Raw genomic sequence first — 17,879 nt, 5'->3', positions numbered from 1 at the left:
GACGTGGGGGGAGGGGTGAAGAGGAGGTAGATCTTTTGGGGGCCCCTACCTGGTGCCACCTGCCGTCCCAGCTGCATCTTGGCATTCTCTTCACTCCGGACAAATGCCAGGCCAGCTGCAAACAATGCTGAGGGCACCAACCAGTGGGTTCCCTGGTCATGTGCTGGGGTCCAGGGGACCCTGGACTGCTGGTTAAGTGTTTCACACACACAGGTGGCAAAGACAGGCGCTGGACACAGGAGTGGCCAGAATTCCCACCGTGATCTCTCTGGCCCAGCATTTTGAGATCTCTGGCCTACCAAGCCCCACTAAGTGACAACTACCGCTTTCCCACGTTTATTCATCAAAACTATACATGACCGCCACGTTGAGCTTCTCCTGATCAGCTGTAATAACTAGCGCTACCATGATGCGTTCATGTGATTCCAGCCATAACTTTTGGAAATTCGAAATACTTCAGACTGTCTCTTCCTCCACTAGCTCTGAGGAGCCCGGGGTGGCAGGGGGGCCAGCACTGAAGAGATCGCCGTGGCCTGGGACAAACACTTACCAATCAGCCAGGACAGCTGACCACCACCGCCTTAGGCCACTTCTGAGGCTCCGGGGACAGGGGGACTGAGAGGGAATGGCCTTCAAGCTCTGCTTAGCCAAAGCCAGCAGGGTGGGCATCGGAAGCTGTTGGGCGCTTCACGAAAGCACAGCACGAGGCGCACAGCCCAGAGGCACGCTATGAAGTTATAATCGCCTGGGGGGCTCTAAAACACACCGCTGTGGGGCCCCACCTCTGGGGGAGCTGACTGAATTGGCCAGGGAAGGGGGCGCAGGCAACGGTCCGGCTGACACAGCCCCCAGGTGAGCTCCAGCTGGCAGGAAGGGAGGACAGAGAGGGTGTGGGGAGTGCAGAGTGACACTGCTGAGGCAGGAGGCTCGGGTGGCATCTGGGAGAAAGAGTCCGGGTGTGGGACACGGCCTCAGCTGGTGTGTACAAGCCCATGCTGGACGGTGCAACGGTGATTATGGGTTTCCACCCTTAGCTGCCACCTGTGACTCTTTCTCACGTGACCTCGTTCTGAATGGGAGCCTCACCCCAACCTCAGAGGTATATGGCCAGGTCCTAACACCCCCACCTCACAGGCAGGGAAATGGAGCCTGGGGAGGTCACGGGACTTGCTCAAGGTCACGCAGGTAGGAGGGGGTGGAACTGGGACTTGAACCCAGAGCTTGTGATTGGACCATGGGCTCCTCCACCAAACCACCCTGACGTGGGTGGTGAGGCTGTGTCACTGCCAGACCAGGCCAGAAACAGGCCCTGCTGATGTCCAAGGCACACTGTGGTCTTGGGGGCACTGAGGCTCGGGGACGGGTTATCCCTGGAAGGCAGTAATGCCCAGTGCCCAGGCTGAGTCAGACGTCCTCTGGCCAAAGGACCACATCTCTAGCCTCCTGTGACAGAGTCATCTGACAGAGACTGTCCTCACGCTAAGGAGCGGGCTCAGAGACCACACCCAGGGGCTCACCCCCCTCCCCCAAGCCCAAGGGCCATCCTTGCAGACTCTCCTTGCTCTGTTGACCTGTTGGGTTGTCTCCACCCATGCCCAGCCCAGGCAGAAATTTCCATTTTGCCGCTGATGTGTCTGTTTTGGAATTCATTTTTCTTCTGCCGCTGTGGACTGTGAATGTGGTTTCTGTCTTCTAAAAGTGCCAGACAGCAGCCTGATTTCGAGAGTTAACCTGACATCGTCCTGGGTTTAACTCAGCTTTCTCCGTCTTGGCATTTGTTCTTCCTCTGCATTCTGGGAAAAGCGAAGAGGGCAGAATGAAGTCTCGTGAGCTCGGGAATCAAGTGGGAGAATGAGGACTGAAAGGCAGCTCTCTGTCCTGGCGGGCTGCCCCGTCGCCCTGCCCTCCCTCCTGTGCGGGAAAGCTTTTGGGCTGGGTGCCACCCGGGGGGCCTTCCTGCTAGTGGGACCTTCAGGAGCACTTGGGTCAGAGGGGCTCCACTGGGCACGGTTATCAGGGAGGTAGCTGGGGTCTTAGCAAACCAGCGACATGGGCACGGGATCCGGCCGGCAAAGGCTTCCAAGCTGTGATGCAGGCTCCTTGTTCTACAGCTTCTCCCCAGCGTGGATTTTCTGATGCCGGATCAGGTGCGAGCTGCCCCTGAAGGACTTGCCACACAGGTTGCACACGTAGGGCTTCTCCCTGGTGTGGGTCTTGTAGTGCTCGATGAGGGCCGACCTGTGCCGGAAGGCTTTGCCGCACTCGCAGGCGTAGGGCTTCTTGCCGGTGTGGATCCTTTGGTGCTGGATCAGCGCGGAGCTGTGGCAGAAGGCCTTGCCGCACTGACAGCACTCGTAGGGCTTCTCGCCCGTGTGGATGCGCTGGTGCTCGATGAGCGAGGAGCTCTGGCTGAAGGCCTTGCCGCACTTGTGGCACTTGTAGGGCTTCTCGCCCGTGTGGGTCTTCCGGTGCTCGATGAGGTTGGAGCTCTGGCTGAAGGCCTTCCCGCACTCGTCACATTTGTAAGGCTTCTTCCCGGTGTGGATCCGCTGGTGCCGGATGAGGTGCGACCTGTGGCAGAAGGCTTTCCCACAGAGATCGCACTCGTGAGGCTTCTTGAGGGTGTGGATTTTCCGGTGCTGGCTCAGGCCTGAGCTCTGGTTGAAGGATTTCCCGCATTCCTTACACTGATACGGTCTCTCTCCCGTATGAATCCTCTCGTGTTTCCTGAGGCTGGAGCTCCGGCTGAAATCTTTCCCGCACTCCCTGCACTCGTGGGGCCTCTTCCCCGTGTGGATCTTCTGGTGCTGCGTGAGCGCCGAGCTCTGGCGGAAGGCCTTCCCGCACTCCCGGCACTCGTAGGGCTTCTCCCCGGTGTGGATGATCTGATGTCTGAGGAGGTGTGAGCTCTGGCTGAAGGCCTTCCCGCACTCGCAGCACTCGTAGGGCTTCTCCCCGGTGTGGATGACCAGGTGCCGGAGGAGGTGCGAGCTCTGGCTGAAGGCCTTCCCGCACTCGCGGCATGCGTAGGGCTTGGCTGGCGGTGGCGTTCGGCGAGGCGCGGTAGGTCCCGAGTCTCCCCCATCTGCCGCTTCCACACGATCGCGAGGACTGGACTCCCCTCCCCCGTGGATTATCTGACACACACTGAGGTCGGATTTCTGGAGGAAGGTTTGGCCAAACAGCTCATCGTCCTGGGCTCTGGTTCCTGGGAGGACGCTCTGATGCTCAACAGGGCTTGAGCACAGACTGAAATTCCCCTCATAATCATCACGGTCCTCGTCTTGCCCCCCAAGAGGGATCTCTTTGTAGATAACAGTCATCTGCTCCAAACCTCTCTCCTGAAGAAAAGGGTCCGCCAGGTCCGCCCCAGGGAAAAGCTCTTGCTGCAGCTCTAACCTGTCCTCAAACACAAAGGTCTCGCCAAACTTGGTTGCTGGAGGAACCTCCATTGTGAATCTTGTATTGCTCCAATGACTGTATTTCTTCAGAAATGTTCCTCTTTGGACTGTATTTACTGTTCTAACAATCTGAAAAGAAAACAAGAAATGTTGTTAAGTCGGCAAATCAAGCAGCTCTTACTTATGTGCCGCCTTCCTGCGCTAGAATCTATGGTGGGAACAACCGAGTAAGGGTGAGACACAGTCTTGCCCTCGAGATGATCCCAAATGAGTTAGAGACCAGTTTCATTCACCAGAAACAACTGCAAGGCAGGCAGACAGACAGACAGACACAATTAGTGTCACATCATGGTGTCTGGACTCTAAGCGCTGAAGACATTCAGGAAAGTGAGCTCACACAGGCAGTGGGAATCCCAGTGCTTTTGGAGGATCACTTGAGGACAGGAGTTTGAGACCAGACTGGGCAACATAGCCAGTACCCATCTCTCCAAAAAATAAAAACATTAGCCGGGCTCAGTGGTGCACACCTGTAATCTTAGCCACTCAGGAGGCAGAATCAGGAGGATCACCTGAGCCCAGGAGTTTGAGGCTGCAGTGAGCTGTGATGACACCACTGCACTCCAGCCTGGGAAGTAGAGCCCTTATGGGAAAGGGGCAAGGCTTGGGCTACCGGATGACCTCACATAGTGGGCAGTATTTTGGGGAAAGAGAGAGCACTTCCCTCCTACACTAGGTCAAGCACACTCCATCCAGCTGGGTGCCCAAGCCAGAGCGCTCCCCACCTGTCCAGTCCTGTCCACTTCCTGAGGCTTCACGGAAGGGGTCTCTGCCTCTCTATCCTCACTGTCACTCTGCAACTCAGGCCTCAGTCCCCCCCAAGATTCTTTCAACACTCACCTCCTAACTTGCCACCGACCTCCAGTTTCCCCCCCTCCCTCTGGTGCGTGCTGTATACTGACACCACAGTCAAATACCCAAACCACAAGCCTGATCATGGTGTTTCCCTCCTTAGGATCTTGAGACGGCCCAACTGCTTCACAAGGCCTTCACGCCGGCCCTTCCAGCCCATCTCCTGCCTCTGTCCCCCACTCTCTCCCAACCTTCCAGCTTAACTCGAGTGCACTGCTCCTGTCTCTTCCTAACAGGTCCCTCCCCCGTTCTCAGGCTGCCACTTGCTCATCCTTCTGGATTCATTCAAATATCCCCTCTTCTCTGTACCCTCAGACTTGTGACCATCTCAGACACGCCTTGCTGGTAACCAGAGGTACACCCAGCACCTCATCACGGCCCTCCCCACCTTAGCCTGCGAGTTGCCCCAGGGCAGGCACTGTGCTCCTTCATGTGGAATCTCCAGCCCCCAGAACAACAGCACAATCCCAGTGTTCAGAGTTGTTGAAAAAATAATCAAATGGAGGAAACGCCATTTCTTTGTATGCTAGAACTGATTGTCACCTTTTTTTTTTTTTTGCCAAAGAACACTTCATTCAAATAAATCAATTGTCCAACTCTAGGAGATGTAAATAAACTACACAGACAAAAGCAGAGCTGCTCCTTTTGAAGGGGGTGTTTTAGCAGGGACAAGGAAGAAGGCTAGAACACCCCACTCAGCCCAGCCCCCACTGTGGTGGCCCCTGAGAAGGTCCCTCAGAGCTCCATTCAAAAACTTCTCTAAATAAAGGCAAAGTCCTCAGATGACATGACAATGGTAGTTACAGCTCATATTTACAGAGCACCTACTATGTGCCAGGCGCTACTATATTCTTCACAGCATCTTATTTAATCCTGGCAACTCTATACAAAAGTACTATTAGCCTTCTGCTGAAGCTTAGCGAGTAACCAGCTCAAAAAACAATACTAAATTAATCAAAATAGTCACAATGGAACTCACTCCTATTTGGAAATGATTTTTTAAATGATTTTTCAGGCCAGGTGCTGTGGCTCATGCCTATAATCCCAGCACTTAGGGAGGCCAAGGTGGGAGGATTGCTTGAGGCCAGGAGTTTGGGACCAGCCCAAGCAACACAGTGAGACCCTCATCTCCACAAAAAATTTTTAAAAAATAAATAAATAAATGATTTTTTTCCCCCAACCAACAGAAAGACCAGGTATGAAAAAAGCACAGGCTGGGCACGATGGCTCATGCCTATTATCCTACCACTTTGGGAGGCTGAGGCAAGAGGATCGCTTGAGGCCAGGGGTTGGAGACCAGCCTGAGGAAGAGTAAGACACCGTCTACAAAAAATAGAAAAGTTAGCCAGACATGGTGGTGTGCACTTGTAATCCCAGCTACCTGGGGGGCTGAGGCAGGAGGATCGCTTGAGCCCAGGAGTTCAAGGCTGCAGTGAGCTATAATCAGGGCACTGCACTCCAGCCTGGGCAACAGATAGAAACTCTGTCTCAAAAAAACAAACAAAAAAAAGCACTGAACTAAAGTAGTGTCAAAAATTCTTTGATCACTTCAGCACCTCTCGCCCTCCCCCTCCTCTGCAGCAATTCATAATCTCCAACCCTTCCAGTTCTCTCACTTGGCCTATGCTTTTGAACATCAAAATGCAGCAACCCCCATTTTTACTCAGGTTCTCCTCTTCTAGTTCCACCCCTTCTCCGTCTGGCTTAGTGGGTCTAATTCTGAGTGTCACTTAACTATCTGACCAGCATCACATTCCTCACCCTCCTGTCCTGCTGCAACAAACCACTAACTCCCAACCTCTCTGCCAACTCCTCCTAAGATGTTAAATGTTGCCAAGAAAAATCATGCAACTATGTATGGCAATACCATAAATTTCGAGTTTCCAGTTTCAGCTGGGACCTCAGCTCTGGCATCCAATGACCTCCTTATTGCCAAATCCCTCTCTTCCCGGTCCTTACCTTCCCACCCCATCTGGCATCGCTCTCCAATACCTCCTTCTCAACATCCTTCATTTCAGAGATTGCAAATTGGCCGCCCAGCCTGGGGATCCTGCCACAGACACGTTTTGTTTGGCTCTCAAAGAGTTGGGCTTTTCCCTTTCCTTTTACGTAGTTGCCAATATTTAAAATTCAGTTGGTTTCTAAATTTTCTCTCGAAAAACTGGAAGATGTGACAATATGGCCCACCCTTCACTAACCCACATTGCCTACCTGGGTGCCTGAAAGCTTTGAGTTAGTCCCCACCTCCATTCCGACCCCATCTCCACCCCCAACCCCATTCTCGCTTTATTTCCTTGGTTGTGAAAGCTTTCTTCCCAATTTGCATGCCCTCTGATTCCTCTGTCCTGGTGTCTGTGGATTGCAACTCCTCTTCTGCCCACTTGTAAAACCCTGGTATTTCCAAGGTTCCCTCCTTAGGAATTTTCCATTCCCATTACGTGTAGCCCCTACATGCCTAAGTCTCCACTCTGGATAAAAAGTTGGCAATCTTTTATCTGTCCCCAACAATGTGTTAAATGTTTTTGGGTCGAAAATCCAAAGGTCTGAAACCCCATGCTTCCCACCTCTCTCGGGGCCTTCCCCAGGTCCTCCTGCATCTGTCACCCCACCCTCTAGGGAGCCCCCAGGGCCTGGGCACCGGGCAAACCCTCAGTGTAGTAAGTGTCTCCAGGCTGGAGGTCCACGAGCGGCCACGGACCCGCTCGCGCTGCCCGGGCGGCAACGCGACGCCCCTAGAGGCTTCCCACCGACTGGGGACACCCACACCCGGGGCCACAGGAGAGACAGGTGGTCAGGCGGACTCGGGTCACCCAGGCAGGCGGGGGCCACTCACCTGGGCCAGGGCGGGGCAGCTCACCTGGGCCGGGGCGGGGCCGCAGGCGGGAGGGGCGTGGCCGCACCTGAGCCGCTCCAACCCGCGGCCGACCCGGCCGACGCGCGCTCGCTCCGCGGCAGCTGCTGACGCGGAGCCCGCGGCCGCCGGAGCGCCCGGAGCCCCGCCCCCGGCCCGCGGGCACTTCCGGGACCACTCTAGGCCGCGCGGAGGTCCAGCAGTCTCGGTGGTCCCGCCGCGCCAGGTGTCTCCGCGCGTAACAGTTCTGCCCTGTGGCGCTAGGACTCAGATCTGGAGTCTCTCCGGTCGGCACGGTGGTTCCGGCCATCGCCAAAGCGCGTCCTGGCCGCAAAGAGTACAGAGCTGCGCAGGTGTTGGCGCGAGCGCACAGGAGGAAACTGAGGCCCGGAGGGGCGGGCCGGCCTAGAGCTGCGGGCGTTCGCTGCACCTGCCCTGGGGCTGGGTGCCAGCCAGAGGCCACCGAGGCGTCTGGGGCCTTCACGAGAGGAGGAGAGGATTCCCCGGGCTGTCGACTCGGTCTCCCGGCACAAGCAGGGGTCCTGCCTGCCCTCCCTCCCCACCCGTGCAGAGACGTAGACGAGGGGAAGGGGCCAGGCGAAAGCGCAGGAGGTGGCTGAACGTGTCGGTGGGACTCTCTCAGGACCCCGGGGGTCCTCTCTGCGCAGGAGAGGGCCGACCCCCCCACACCAGGCGCCTCTTAGGGTAACCGGGAGGGAAGAGGAATGTGTTCCCCACTCCCAGACGCTCGACTCTGCTGCTGATGAGAATTACCCTGCGCGCAGTGCTCGGGCGCTTGGCCCCGCAGCCCGGTGCAGCTGCCCAGCCCGTGGGAGAGCCTCCCTCAGGAGACCTCAGCTCAGTCACAGGAAGCCAGTAGAACACACTGTCCCTGGGGAGAGGGACTCTGCCCCAGCCCTCTGCCCACCTGCCTTCAGCACCTCAGCCCTGGCCCTTGCTTGGGTGCCTCTGAGGACCGCTCCCCCACGTGCTACACACACACACACAGGCCTGTCTGCCTCAGCAGTGCCGGTAGACCTTGGGCAGAGACTCCAAGGGGTAGGCAGGGGCTGCCCCTCCTCAGGCCAGCAGCCTGAGCTCCATGGGGCCCAGCCATCCCAGAACCATGACTGTTGGACCACAACCAGCCATGCAGAGCTGGGGGTGGCGAGGGCTGGTTCCTTTTTCTCTCCCCCCAGCTCCTCAGGTCACAGGAAGGCCAGGCCACAAGTCTCAGCCTCCTGGGGGCCAGGGGGCAGGCTGGGTCACACCCCAAGGGTCTCAGGTGCTTCCTCTTTGGCAACAATCCCCAGGTGTTCCACCCCCACACTCCCAGACCAACCACAGTCACTTTGTTCAGCCAGATCTCATGGCCCTCACAGTAGCTCCTGTTGACACATTGAATGTTATTAACCCATTTTACAGGGGAGAGAGCAAGGCTCAGAGAAACTTAGGGGCCCAAGGTCAGGGGCAGACAGGAGGCACTCGTCTCACACCCCACCCCTAGGAAGCAGGGCCAAAGCCAACAGAGCAGTAGTAATCCGCGTCATCCTCGGGCTGCACGGGGCTGATGGTCAGGACACAGGCATTGTGGGCCACGTCCTTGGCTGCGGAGAATCGGTCAGGGATGTCATCGGCCCGGTGGTGCTCCTCTTCCGAGTGATAGTAGAGGAGATAGCGGGGGGCACTGCCTGCCCGCTGCTGGTACCAGGATACACCATAGTCCCTGATGGAGTGCTGGGGGCTGAGCATGCAGGACAGCTGAGCCACTTGGCCTGGGAAGACCAGCAGAGCATCCTGCTGTGCCAGGGCTGGCTGGGAGACTGAGAAACACAGATGCACTCAGGCCTGGCCTGGGCCCCTGCCCTCCTACCCCTGCCCTATGAAGGCTTGATCAAACTCCCACTCCCAGAGGGTCACAGCCCAGTGTTGTGGGATTGGCACTGGATGAGGTGCAGGAGGCCTGGCTCTGTGTGACTCAGAGTGCCCTCTCTGGGCCTCCATTTCCCTCTGTGAGTGAGGGGTTTGGAGTTGGCAACCCCCAAGTCCCTGTTAGTGCCACATCCCCAAGGACCCATGTTCAGTTGAGGGCCCAGAGCTCAGAGAGTGGCACTGGCAGCCACTGGGTCCCCCTGCTGCCCTTTCTCTGTAGACCCCCCCACCATCATACCACCTGCCAGGGGCCTTTTTGGGGTTAGGAGGGCCTGTGGTGTGGGGACTAACCCACACCAGCTTCCCTTGTGAAGAACTAAGGAGACCCCAAAATCTGAATCCAAAGGGGCCCTGGTGATCTGGTCATTCATAAATGGGGAAACCAAGGCCCACATAGGAAAGTGACTTGCCCCAGGTCACGGGCAGAACTGTGTGGAGCCGGGTCTCTCCTCCACCTCGGTCCCCCTCCCAGGACCCTCCCTACCATCCCCATCAATTTGCTTCCTTGCAAGGGCCTTCTGGGGCCAGTACTGTCACCCACCCCACACCCAGGTGAGCCAGGCCCAGGGAGGATTCACCTGCCATGAAGGTCCCCATCAGAAGGAGGGCCAGGCACAGGCAGGCCATGACCAGAGGCAGGGAGGCAGGCTGGGAGCGGTTCTGCTGGGCTGTGCTCCGAGTGCCTGGGGGCACAGGGCTGGGGAGGCCACTGGACCACAACAGGGCATGCAAATCAGCCCAGGGACTGAGGAGGGAGGGGCTTTGACTGGGCCCAATGGCCAGGCCTTATCTGCCCAAATGTCAGATCCTGGCCCCACAAGGCCTTCCGAGAACAGGAGCCCAGAAATCATGCTCAGTTGTAGCAGGGGGTTGGAAGCTACTTTTTTATTGAGGTACAACTGGCATACAGTAAAGTGCATAAAATATATACCTTGATGATTATACACACACACACACACACACACGCATTCCCCCCCCCAACCTCCACCCAGATCAAGATTCAGAACATTTTTAGGGGAGCAGGGGTCCACCAGCACCCATGATGGGGGCACCGAGTGCCATTCTTTGCCCCTTAAAAAAAAGAAAGAAAAGATTTAGAACACTTTCATTACCCCAATGTTAGTAATGACCTCCACGCTCAAGGGAACCATCACTCTGATTCTGTCACCTTCGATTAGTTTTGTCTGGTCTAGAACTTCAACTATAAATGGAATAACAGTGTCCTCTTTTGGGCCTGCTTCTTTTGTTCAATGTAAGAGTCATCAATGTGTGTGCAGCAATATTGAATTCATTCCCGCAGCTGTGTGTGACCCACTGTGTGACTATACCACAATTAGTTTATCCATTCTCCTGTCATTAGACGTTTGGGTGCTTTCCAGTCGGCCATTGCAAACAAAACTGCTATGAACATCCCCGTCAATGTCTTTAGTGCACTGTGCTCCTGTTTCTGCTGGGCAGACACCCAGGATGGAACTGCCAGGTAGCATCGAGTGTGTATGTTTAATTTCAGTAGGGACTGCCACGGTTCCCAATGTGTTTGTACCGGTCTGCAATCCCCCCAGCAGGTAAGAGAGTTCCAATGACTTCACATGCTCACCAGCACTTGACATTGTCAGTCCCTTTAATTTGCCAGAGGGCGGCTGGGTGTGGTGGCTCACACCTATAATCCCAGCACTTTGGGAGGCTGAGGCAGGAGGATTGTTTGAGCCCAGGAGTTTGAGGCTGCAGTGAGCTATGATCATGCCACTGCACTCCAGCCTGGGTGACAGAGCAAGACCTTGTCTCTAAAAATAAAAAATAATAATTTGCCAGAAGGAGGGGAGCTGAGGTGGTTTTCAATTTGGGTTTGAATCCCAGCTCCTACGCTTTAAGTGCATGACTTCAGCCAAGTTACTCCCTCTCCCTGCGCCTCAGTTTTCTCATCTGGAAAATGTCATTAAACATAGTGCCAGCCCAAGGACTGTGAAGATACAAAGATAGGACCTATTTGCTCAGTGTGGGGCACAGAGCGTGGACTGTGTCTTTTATTTTCTGCATTCTAATGCTTTGTAATCTGGGGCCTTGCTGACCATGGAGGGACTGCCCCTCTCAGAGTTAGGCAGTCCCTGGAGATAGTAAAAAAAACCTCTTTTATCAGGCCCCCACCCTTCACCTAATCTTCCCAGGGCCAGGCACAAGACAACTAGGGACAGCCCCTATGCCCCAGAGCCCAGCTGAAATTATTCAATCCTAAACCTGCCCACCCAGCCTTGCTCACTCCTTTGGAAACCACAATAAAGGCTCCCCTGGCCTTGGGACCAACCCTGGTACTTACCTGGAAGTACACCTGCTGTGGCGTGGCATGTCCACTCTTCTTGAGAACTGTGAGTGACAAACTATCTTCTCAGTGGCAATCTGTTCTGTATTCTGACGTTGGCCTTACTATACCAATTGAAACAGTGCACTCTTGTTAACTCACAGCCTCCAGGGCTCCCGTGGAGGAGGAGATTATAAAGCCCCTCCAGGGTCCCACTATGTACATTCCTGACACCTACTTAGGGCATCTCCATGACACTCAAGATAAAAGACTCTCTCCTTGGTGGCGCTGAAGAGCCCCTTGGACAGCAGAATGGTGACTATCATCAGAGCTGAGGCTCTAGGGACTGGAGTCTCCTGAGCTGTGTTCTGCAGGACATGCGTCCCCAGATACAGTGCTGCCCCAGGAGGAAAGTGCCCTCTGTTTCAGCAAGTTTAGGAAATGCCACCTGTTTCCACAGTACTGACTGGAGCACTGGCTACATCGTGGTGCTGAGCCCAGAAATAGCTTTTTAAAGTGTTACCATGTTTAATCCTCACAACCCCGCTGAGTCACCGTTCGTATCCTCCTTTTACAGGTGGGAACATTGAGGCAGCCCAAAGGAAAGTGCTTATCCAGGGGCAGAGTGTGACGATGGTGAGCTGCATGGAGGACCTTCCACCTCACCGCCCAGAACTCTGCCTGCAAAGGGCCGGACAAACAGCCAAACCTTGGGACAGGGAGCATTTCTTGGGGAAAAAGGAGCCAGCAAAATGATGGCGGTGGGGGTGGTGGTGGCTCTATGCACCCATCTGGCACCCTGGCTGCAGGGGTCTGGTGTGGGCTCACAGGGAGGGGGTGGGAGACAGAAATAGAGGCGAGGCAGGGAAACAGTGTGAGACACAGAGTCCGAGAGGAGGGTGGGAGGGGAGAGAGTGGGAGAGGCAAGTGAGTATGAGACAGGAACAATGGCAAGGCCTGGCAAGGCCGGCGAGTGGGGACCAGCTAGTGGTGAGAGCTAACAAGGAGGAACTTGTGACCTACTATGTATCTGGGAGACAGAAAGAGGGACAATTTGACCCTGTGAGGACATGCTGGAATACACGTTGGCAGTTCCCTGTGAAGTTAAATAGACACACACCCTAGGAGCCGGTAATCCCTTTTGTGATACTTACCAGCCTATAGAAACGGAAAACTCCACACAAAAACCTGCAGGCGAATGTCTATACTGGCTTTATTCATCATCTCCAAAAGTTGGCAATAACCCAGAACAACAGCAGATGAATGGACCAACAAACTGTGTACATCCAAAGGGACACTCCTCAGCAGGAAGAAGGCATGGGACAACCTGGATAAATCACAAATGCATCATGCTGAGTGACAGAAGCCAGCCCCAAAAGGCTCCACCCTGATTCCATGTATATGGCATCCTGGAAGAGGCAAGGAGGGAAAGCAAGGCAGTGGATGCCAGGGACCAAGGGGCACAGTGGAATTTTGGGGGTGATGGAAATGTTCTGTGTATCCTGACTACGGTGGTGGTTACATGGGATTTGTCAAAACACTAAAAAGGGTGAATTTTACTATATGTAAGTTAGACCTCAATAAACTTGACTAGTGAGAAAAGAAACAAGGACAGAAGAGAGGAGGCTGGGGGTGGGGAAGGGAGCACAGGGAAAGGGCCTTGTGTCCTGGGGAGCCTGCGTGGGAGGTGAGGACCCCCTTTCAGCGAGCAGTCCTGTCTCTCACTGGCAGGACGCGCGGTCTCCGGGGCAGTCACGAGGGCACCCCTGGACCAGGCTCGCGCCCCCAAGATGGGCTGGGCCAGACCCCGCCTCGGGGAATGCCCGCCGGCCCAGGTTCGTTACCCGGATACGGGGAGGAAGGCGTCTCCTGCCTAGATGTCTCCGCGGCTCCCACTGCCATGGAGACCAGCCGGCGAGCGGGGGGAGTAGCTCCGGCCCGGCGAGCGGCGTGAGGAAGAGGAGGCCTGGGGTCCTGGACTAGCTGCAGGGCCTGGTCCCGGCTGGTGGAGCCAAACTACAGAGGCGGCCGAGCGGAGGGCCACACGCTGTCACACCGACACACCTCCCCACGGGACCCCGCCCCGGCTTAGGTGTCAGCTCCTGGCCCTGCCTTCATTGGGGAATCGGGGGTTGGGGGATCAAAGCCCCCCACACCTGTCTCCTGCCCCCTGCGCCATGTTTATCACGGTGATGTTCGGAGGTGAGTGGCGTCCCCGGTCCCAGCAGGCGGGTGGGAGGATGGGCACACTCAAAGGCGCTTCCCCTTGCCCTGGGGGAGGGTGGGGAGGCAATGGCAGGGAGGAGGGGTGCAGATGGGGGCGGGGACGGGGGCGTTGGGGAGGGGGCTCTGTGAGGAAGCAAAGCCTGGAGCGAATCCCTCTAAACCCGGGCTGAGCCCTGCCCGCGTAACTCATGCGGGCTCCTCTCGGCGAGCACCCGCCGCGCCACCCGTGGAGCACCTTTTTAAGCCGCGCAACTTCTTCCCCATTCAGTCAGTGGTCCTCGGGCTTCCGCGAGCAGCAGACGCTGGAAGCTCTAGCTACCGTTGCGGTTTCCCCGCCGGAGGGTCCCCATGTGCGGGGCGGGGCTGCCACGTGCGAGGGCGGGGCCGGTGCGGGACTCTGGGCTGGTGCGCGCCGGACATGTTCCGGCGATGGATGAAGGGGTCTCGCAGGCAGTGAAGGCGGAACTTGCCAGAGCGGTTTTGCCTGGGACACGTTCCGAGCCCCGCAGCCCTAGTCGCAGCTCTGGGAAGGGGAGCGATTGCAGGGAGAGGCAGAGGACCCCAGATTGAGGGGGAAGTAAGGGATTCCACACGCTCACCTCTGCCCCTTCTCTACAGCCGGCTGCTGGGAGCTGGTGAACCCCTGGTGCAACCTGGTGACCCTCACCGCCCACCTGAGGCAGAGGGGGAAGGTCCCCCCAGATGGTGAGGAGACAGGGAGGGGCTGGGGAGGAGGGGCTAAGGGCCCCCAGGCAGGTGTGCCAACCCTGGCCCGCCTCTCTCCACATCCTCCCAGCAACTATCGCTCTCCTGTCTGAGGATGGGCACCTGGTGAGCCTGGACGAGGGCCTGGAGGAGGGGGCTGCCCCAGCAGAGTCCATGGCCAGTTCCCTGCTGCAGGAGCGAGGGACCTATGTCCTTGTGCAGATTGTCAGTAAGCAGGGCCCAAAATTCTCCCCTGTGGCTATGTCGGAATGGAAGGGGGGACACAGCAAACCACAGACCACCCAAGGCCTTGCCCAGCACCCCACCTTGGCCCCAACCTGAGCCTACCCAGTGCTCTGTCCCAGCCCCCAACCTGGCCTAGCAAGCAGGCCTAGAGAGGCAGACAGGTCCAGGTGAGGACCATAAGGCACTCAGGGGTCCTTCACCCTCTCTCCACACTCCACAGGGGGAGAGGGCGGAGCCCCCACCCGCTATGAGTCCCTCCTGGAGAACCTGGATGGCCAGTGTCCAGAGCTGGCAGGTGAGTGTTAGGGTAGAGCCCTGGGGGGAGGGCACATCTTCTTCCCAGCCCCCACCAGCAGGGCTTCCTGGGCCTTCCAGAGGAGCTGCGCTGGCTGTCGGACCTCCCAAGGGGCCAGGGCCGGAGGAGGCGCATGGGCACACGCCGTGGCCACCGGGAGCAAGGCCCCCCTTCAAGGCCCGGAAGGGTGGGCGCCCTGCCGTCCAGGACTCGCTAGCTGGGGCCAGGAGCCAGGTACGGAGGAGATACGGACACCCAGGGAGACATACCCAGAGTGGGACCCCTTCCTGGGGGACAGACACACTCAATGCCAACTCTACCCACACAGACCCCCAAGATAGAAAACACTGTATCTAGGGTCCCCACCACCCCCTGGAGTGTAAGGGCAGGAATGTCCTCAGTGCCCTGGAGACGTGGAGTAGGGCCTGGCACACCGTAGGTACTCAGCTGCTGAATGAACTCAACAAAGGTGGCAGCTCCGTGTGTGACAGAGCGGCCTGCACTGGGTTTGAGGGCCTGCTCCTCCGCTCCCACAGGCCCAGGGACCTGGCACACCATAGCCAAGTGGCCAAGCTGGACTGGGACCCAAGGGGGTTGACCGTGACCTCTGCCTTGTGTCATCAGGTGCAAACAGACAGCAGCCCAGCAGGATTCCTCTTGCAGAATCTGGAATTGCTGAGAAGTTGCATCAGCAAGAGGGGCAAGGTCACAGACAGGACGTGAGGCCGCTGGGGGCCCCTAAAACGTGGGTGCAGAGAAAGGGATCCAGAGGCAGAGACGAGAAGGGTGGGAGGGGGCAGGCGTCCCTGAGAAGGGGAGACAACAGGCTTCTCCCGGGATTCCAGCCCCCAGACTCAGATGCCCTTGGGGTCACCAGCTAATGCCTCACCACCCCACTTTGGACTGCCCAGGGCAGTCTGACCTTGGCTACCCATGGTGCAGATTACAGCAGGGCTCCTCCCACCCCACCCAGGATGCCCCACCCTAGACGCCCGCTTAAGGTGAAGCATTCTATTAAGGTGAAGCATTCTACACCTGAGTGAGACATCCATCCATCTCCCCTGACCCCACCTCCTCTGCCAGGGAGCTCCCGGGAGATGGACCAGCGACAGGGCACACAGCAGGCTGTGGTCTAAAATAAACTCTTTTAATTGCACATTTGTGTCTCGGGTTATCTGTGGGATGAGAAACCCCCTCTTCACTCCCAATCCCAGCTACATGGGTACAATCTGGCATTGTGGTCCAGCTGTCGGTCAGGGGGTGCGGGTGGGTGCAGGGCTGGCGCCCGAGTCTGCATCGGCCTCTTCAGGGCAGGGAGCTCAGACCTGTGGAGGGAGGGGCAGCACAGGCCTGTGGTCAGCTTGCAGGTGCAAGAAGAGGGTCCGCCCCTCCCCCACCCCTCCAGGGCCAGGATCCGCTGGCTCACCATGGTTGTATTTGCACTGCTTCAGGACCTCGCTGAAGCCCTCACACAGGGACAGGTCACTCTGAGTGGTCGAGCACTCCAAGAACTGCTTGATCTCGTAGGCGCAGGGCCCCCCCATCTGCAGGGGCTGGGGGGCAGTGTGGGCAGGGGCCTGGGGGTACAGCATGAGACCACAGCATCAGCTTAGGTTTGCTAGAGATGGGGTTCCTAAGCTGGGGCGCACCTGCTCCTCCCCACAACCCCAGCTCGGGTGTCCCATGGGTCCCAGGAAGGCCAAGTGACCCAGGGCCAGGCTGCCTCAGCTGCTCCAGCGGTGAAACAGGTGAGCCAGCAGCAGCTGATACAGACAGCATTTCTCTGCTGCCTCATAATCGGCACATTGCACAGGTGCAGGAGAGGGAGAAGGCTCAAGAAAAGTACTGGGCATGTACTCTGGGAGTATGAGCCCCACCCCCATGAGTTCTAGCACCTTCCTGGCTCAGCCACACTGATCCTCATGACCCCGGCCCGACCCAGCTTCTAAGCCTAATTTGTCTTAGGGCTGGTGGGGGCCCCAGTGGGGGAGAGGTCATCAGGGAAAGCTGCCCTTTGCCCTCGGGCCCAGGGGCCACTGTGCTGGATCTGAGTGTGGCTCAGGAAATTTAACATCCCTCTGTTCTCTACGGTTAGGTGACCTTAGGTGGGTCTCTGAGCCCCTCCGGCCCCAGTTTTCCCATCTTTAAATGGCTGGTTGGTGTTTCTCCCTGGGAACCTAGGGACCTTAGCCTCAAGGGAGGGCTGGGAAGGTGCCTTTAAGTGACAGTGAGCTCATTAGCAGACTGAGGAATAGGACCCTCTTTGGGCAAAGTCCTGGGCTTGCAGCAATTCTGCATGCACTCAGACACTTCTCACTGGGCACTTCGGCAGCGCCCTGTGTGGCCTTGAGAAAATCCCGCCTCAGTTTCTCCTGGGCCCGCTGCTCACCTGCTGGGCAGCAGGCTGGGCGGGGGCGGGCTCCGAGCTTCCCCCGCTGAAGGCTCCGGTCAGGGCGCTGCCCACGACGTGTCCCACGGCCGAGCCCACGGCTACCCCTGCAGCCGTGGACGCCATCTGAGCCATTAGGCCCGGCTGGCCCGAAGGGGCGGGGGCCGGGGCTGCAGCCGAGGGCGGTGGGTGAGCGGGCGGGTGGGCAGAGTGCGCGGGAGGGCGGCTGCGGGGGGCGGGAGGAAGCAAGGTCAATCCCGGCCCGACCTCAGACCAGGGGCCCCAGGGGCCTGCAGCTCTTAGAAACGACCCCCCTCAGTTCCCGGGGAGGTGGGCGACCCGGGTCTTAGACACGCGGTTATTGCACGCCGCCCCTCCCCCCGCCAAGATGGCGCAGAAGCAGCCAAGGTCACTCTGCGGACGCCCTTGGGGGACTGCCCACGCTTCCAAGCCCCCTCCCCACGGTGCCCTTGTGTCCATCACACCTGGCTGGCCGGGCGGCCACGCTGCGGCTCCCCCGAGGCATGGCGGCGGCGGTGGGACGCGGCAGACTTTAGTCAGAGACAGCAGCGGCGCTTCTGTCGCGAGGACAAACGCTGCAGCGCTTCTCACAGCGGGCGCGAGAAGGC

General features: G+C 57.7%; 4 protein-coding genes across 6 annotated transcripts; 1 reads left to right on the top strand and 3 right to left on the bottom strand.

Moving 5' to 3' along the window:
* Window positions 1–1,119: 1,119 nt before the first annotated feature.
* ZNF70 (zinc finger protein 70) lies at window positions 1,120–6,411 on the bottom strand. Its single transcript, XM_045534185.1, has 2 exons — window positions 6,270–6,411; window positions 1,120–3,530 (listed from the first exon to the last, which is right to left on the bottom strand). The coding sequence occupies exons 1-2, from the start codon at window positions 6,321–6,323 to the stop codon at window positions 2,106–2,108; spliced, it is 1,479 nt and encodes a 492-aa protein (XP_045390141.1). The 5' UTR covers window positions 6,324–6,411; the 3' UTR covers window positions 1,120–2,105.
* A 2,149-nt stretch (window positions 6,412–8,560) lies between these two features.
* On the bottom strand, window positions 8,561–9,817 carry VPREB3 (V-set pre-B cell surrogate light chain 3). Its single transcript, XM_045534242.1, has 2 exons — window positions 9,672–9,817; window positions 8,561–8,984 (listed from the first exon to the last, which is right to left on the bottom strand). The coding sequence occupies exons 1-2, from the start codon at window positions 9,718–9,720 to the stop codon at window positions 8,665–8,667; spliced, it is 369 nt and encodes a 122-aa protein (XP_045390198.1). The 5' UTR covers window positions 9,721–9,817; the 3' UTR covers window positions 8,561–8,664.
* Window positions 9,818–13,287: 3,470 nt separating this feature from the next.
* Window positions 13,288–16,002, top strand: C21H22orf15 (chromosome 21 C22orf15 homolog). Of its 3 annotated transcripts, none has more exons than XM_045534149.1 (6): window positions 13,288–13,591; window positions 14,234–14,320; window positions 14,412–14,446; window positions 14,787–14,861; window positions 14,942–15,095; window positions 15,486–16,002. In XM_045534149.1, exons 1-6 carry the CDS (start codon window positions 13,567–13,569, stop codon window positions 15,740–15,742), a joined length of 633 nt encoding a protein of 210 aa, XP_045390105.1. In that variant the 5' UTR covers window positions 13,288–13,566; the 3' UTR covers window positions 15,743–16,002. The 3 variants fall into 3 exon arrangements, with proteins under 3 accessions (XP_045390105.1, XP_045390103.1, XP_045390106.1); XM_045534147.1 differs by having other exon boundaries at window positions 14,412–14,545; XM_045534150.1 differs by having other exon boundaries at window positions 14,412–14,549; window positions 15,486–15,575.
* On the bottom strand, window positions 15,988–17,879 carry CHCHD10 (coiled-coil-helix-coiled-coil-helix domain containing 10). Its single transcript, XM_045534151.1, has 4 exons — window positions 17,736–17,879; window positions 17,251–17,476; window positions 16,288–16,438; window positions 15,988–16,186 (listed from the first exon to the last, which is right to left on the bottom strand). The coding sequence occupies exons 1-4, from the start codon at window positions 17,774–17,776 to the stop codon at window positions 16,167–16,169; spliced, it is 438 nt and encodes a 145-aa protein (XP_045390107.1). The 5' UTR covers window positions 17,777–17,879; the 3' UTR covers window positions 15,988–16,166.

Source organism: Lemur catta, chromosome 21 (genome assembly GCF_020740605.2).
Source record: "Lemur catta isolate mLemCat1 chromosome 21, mLemCat1.pri, whole genome shotgun sequence".
Classification (NCBI taxonomy): Eukaryota; Metazoa; Chordata; class Mammalia; order Primates; family Lemuridae; genus Lemur; species Lemur catta.
The sequence above is the reverse complement of the archived record's forward strand: the minus strand, read 5'-3'. Positions and strand labels throughout refer to the sequence as shown.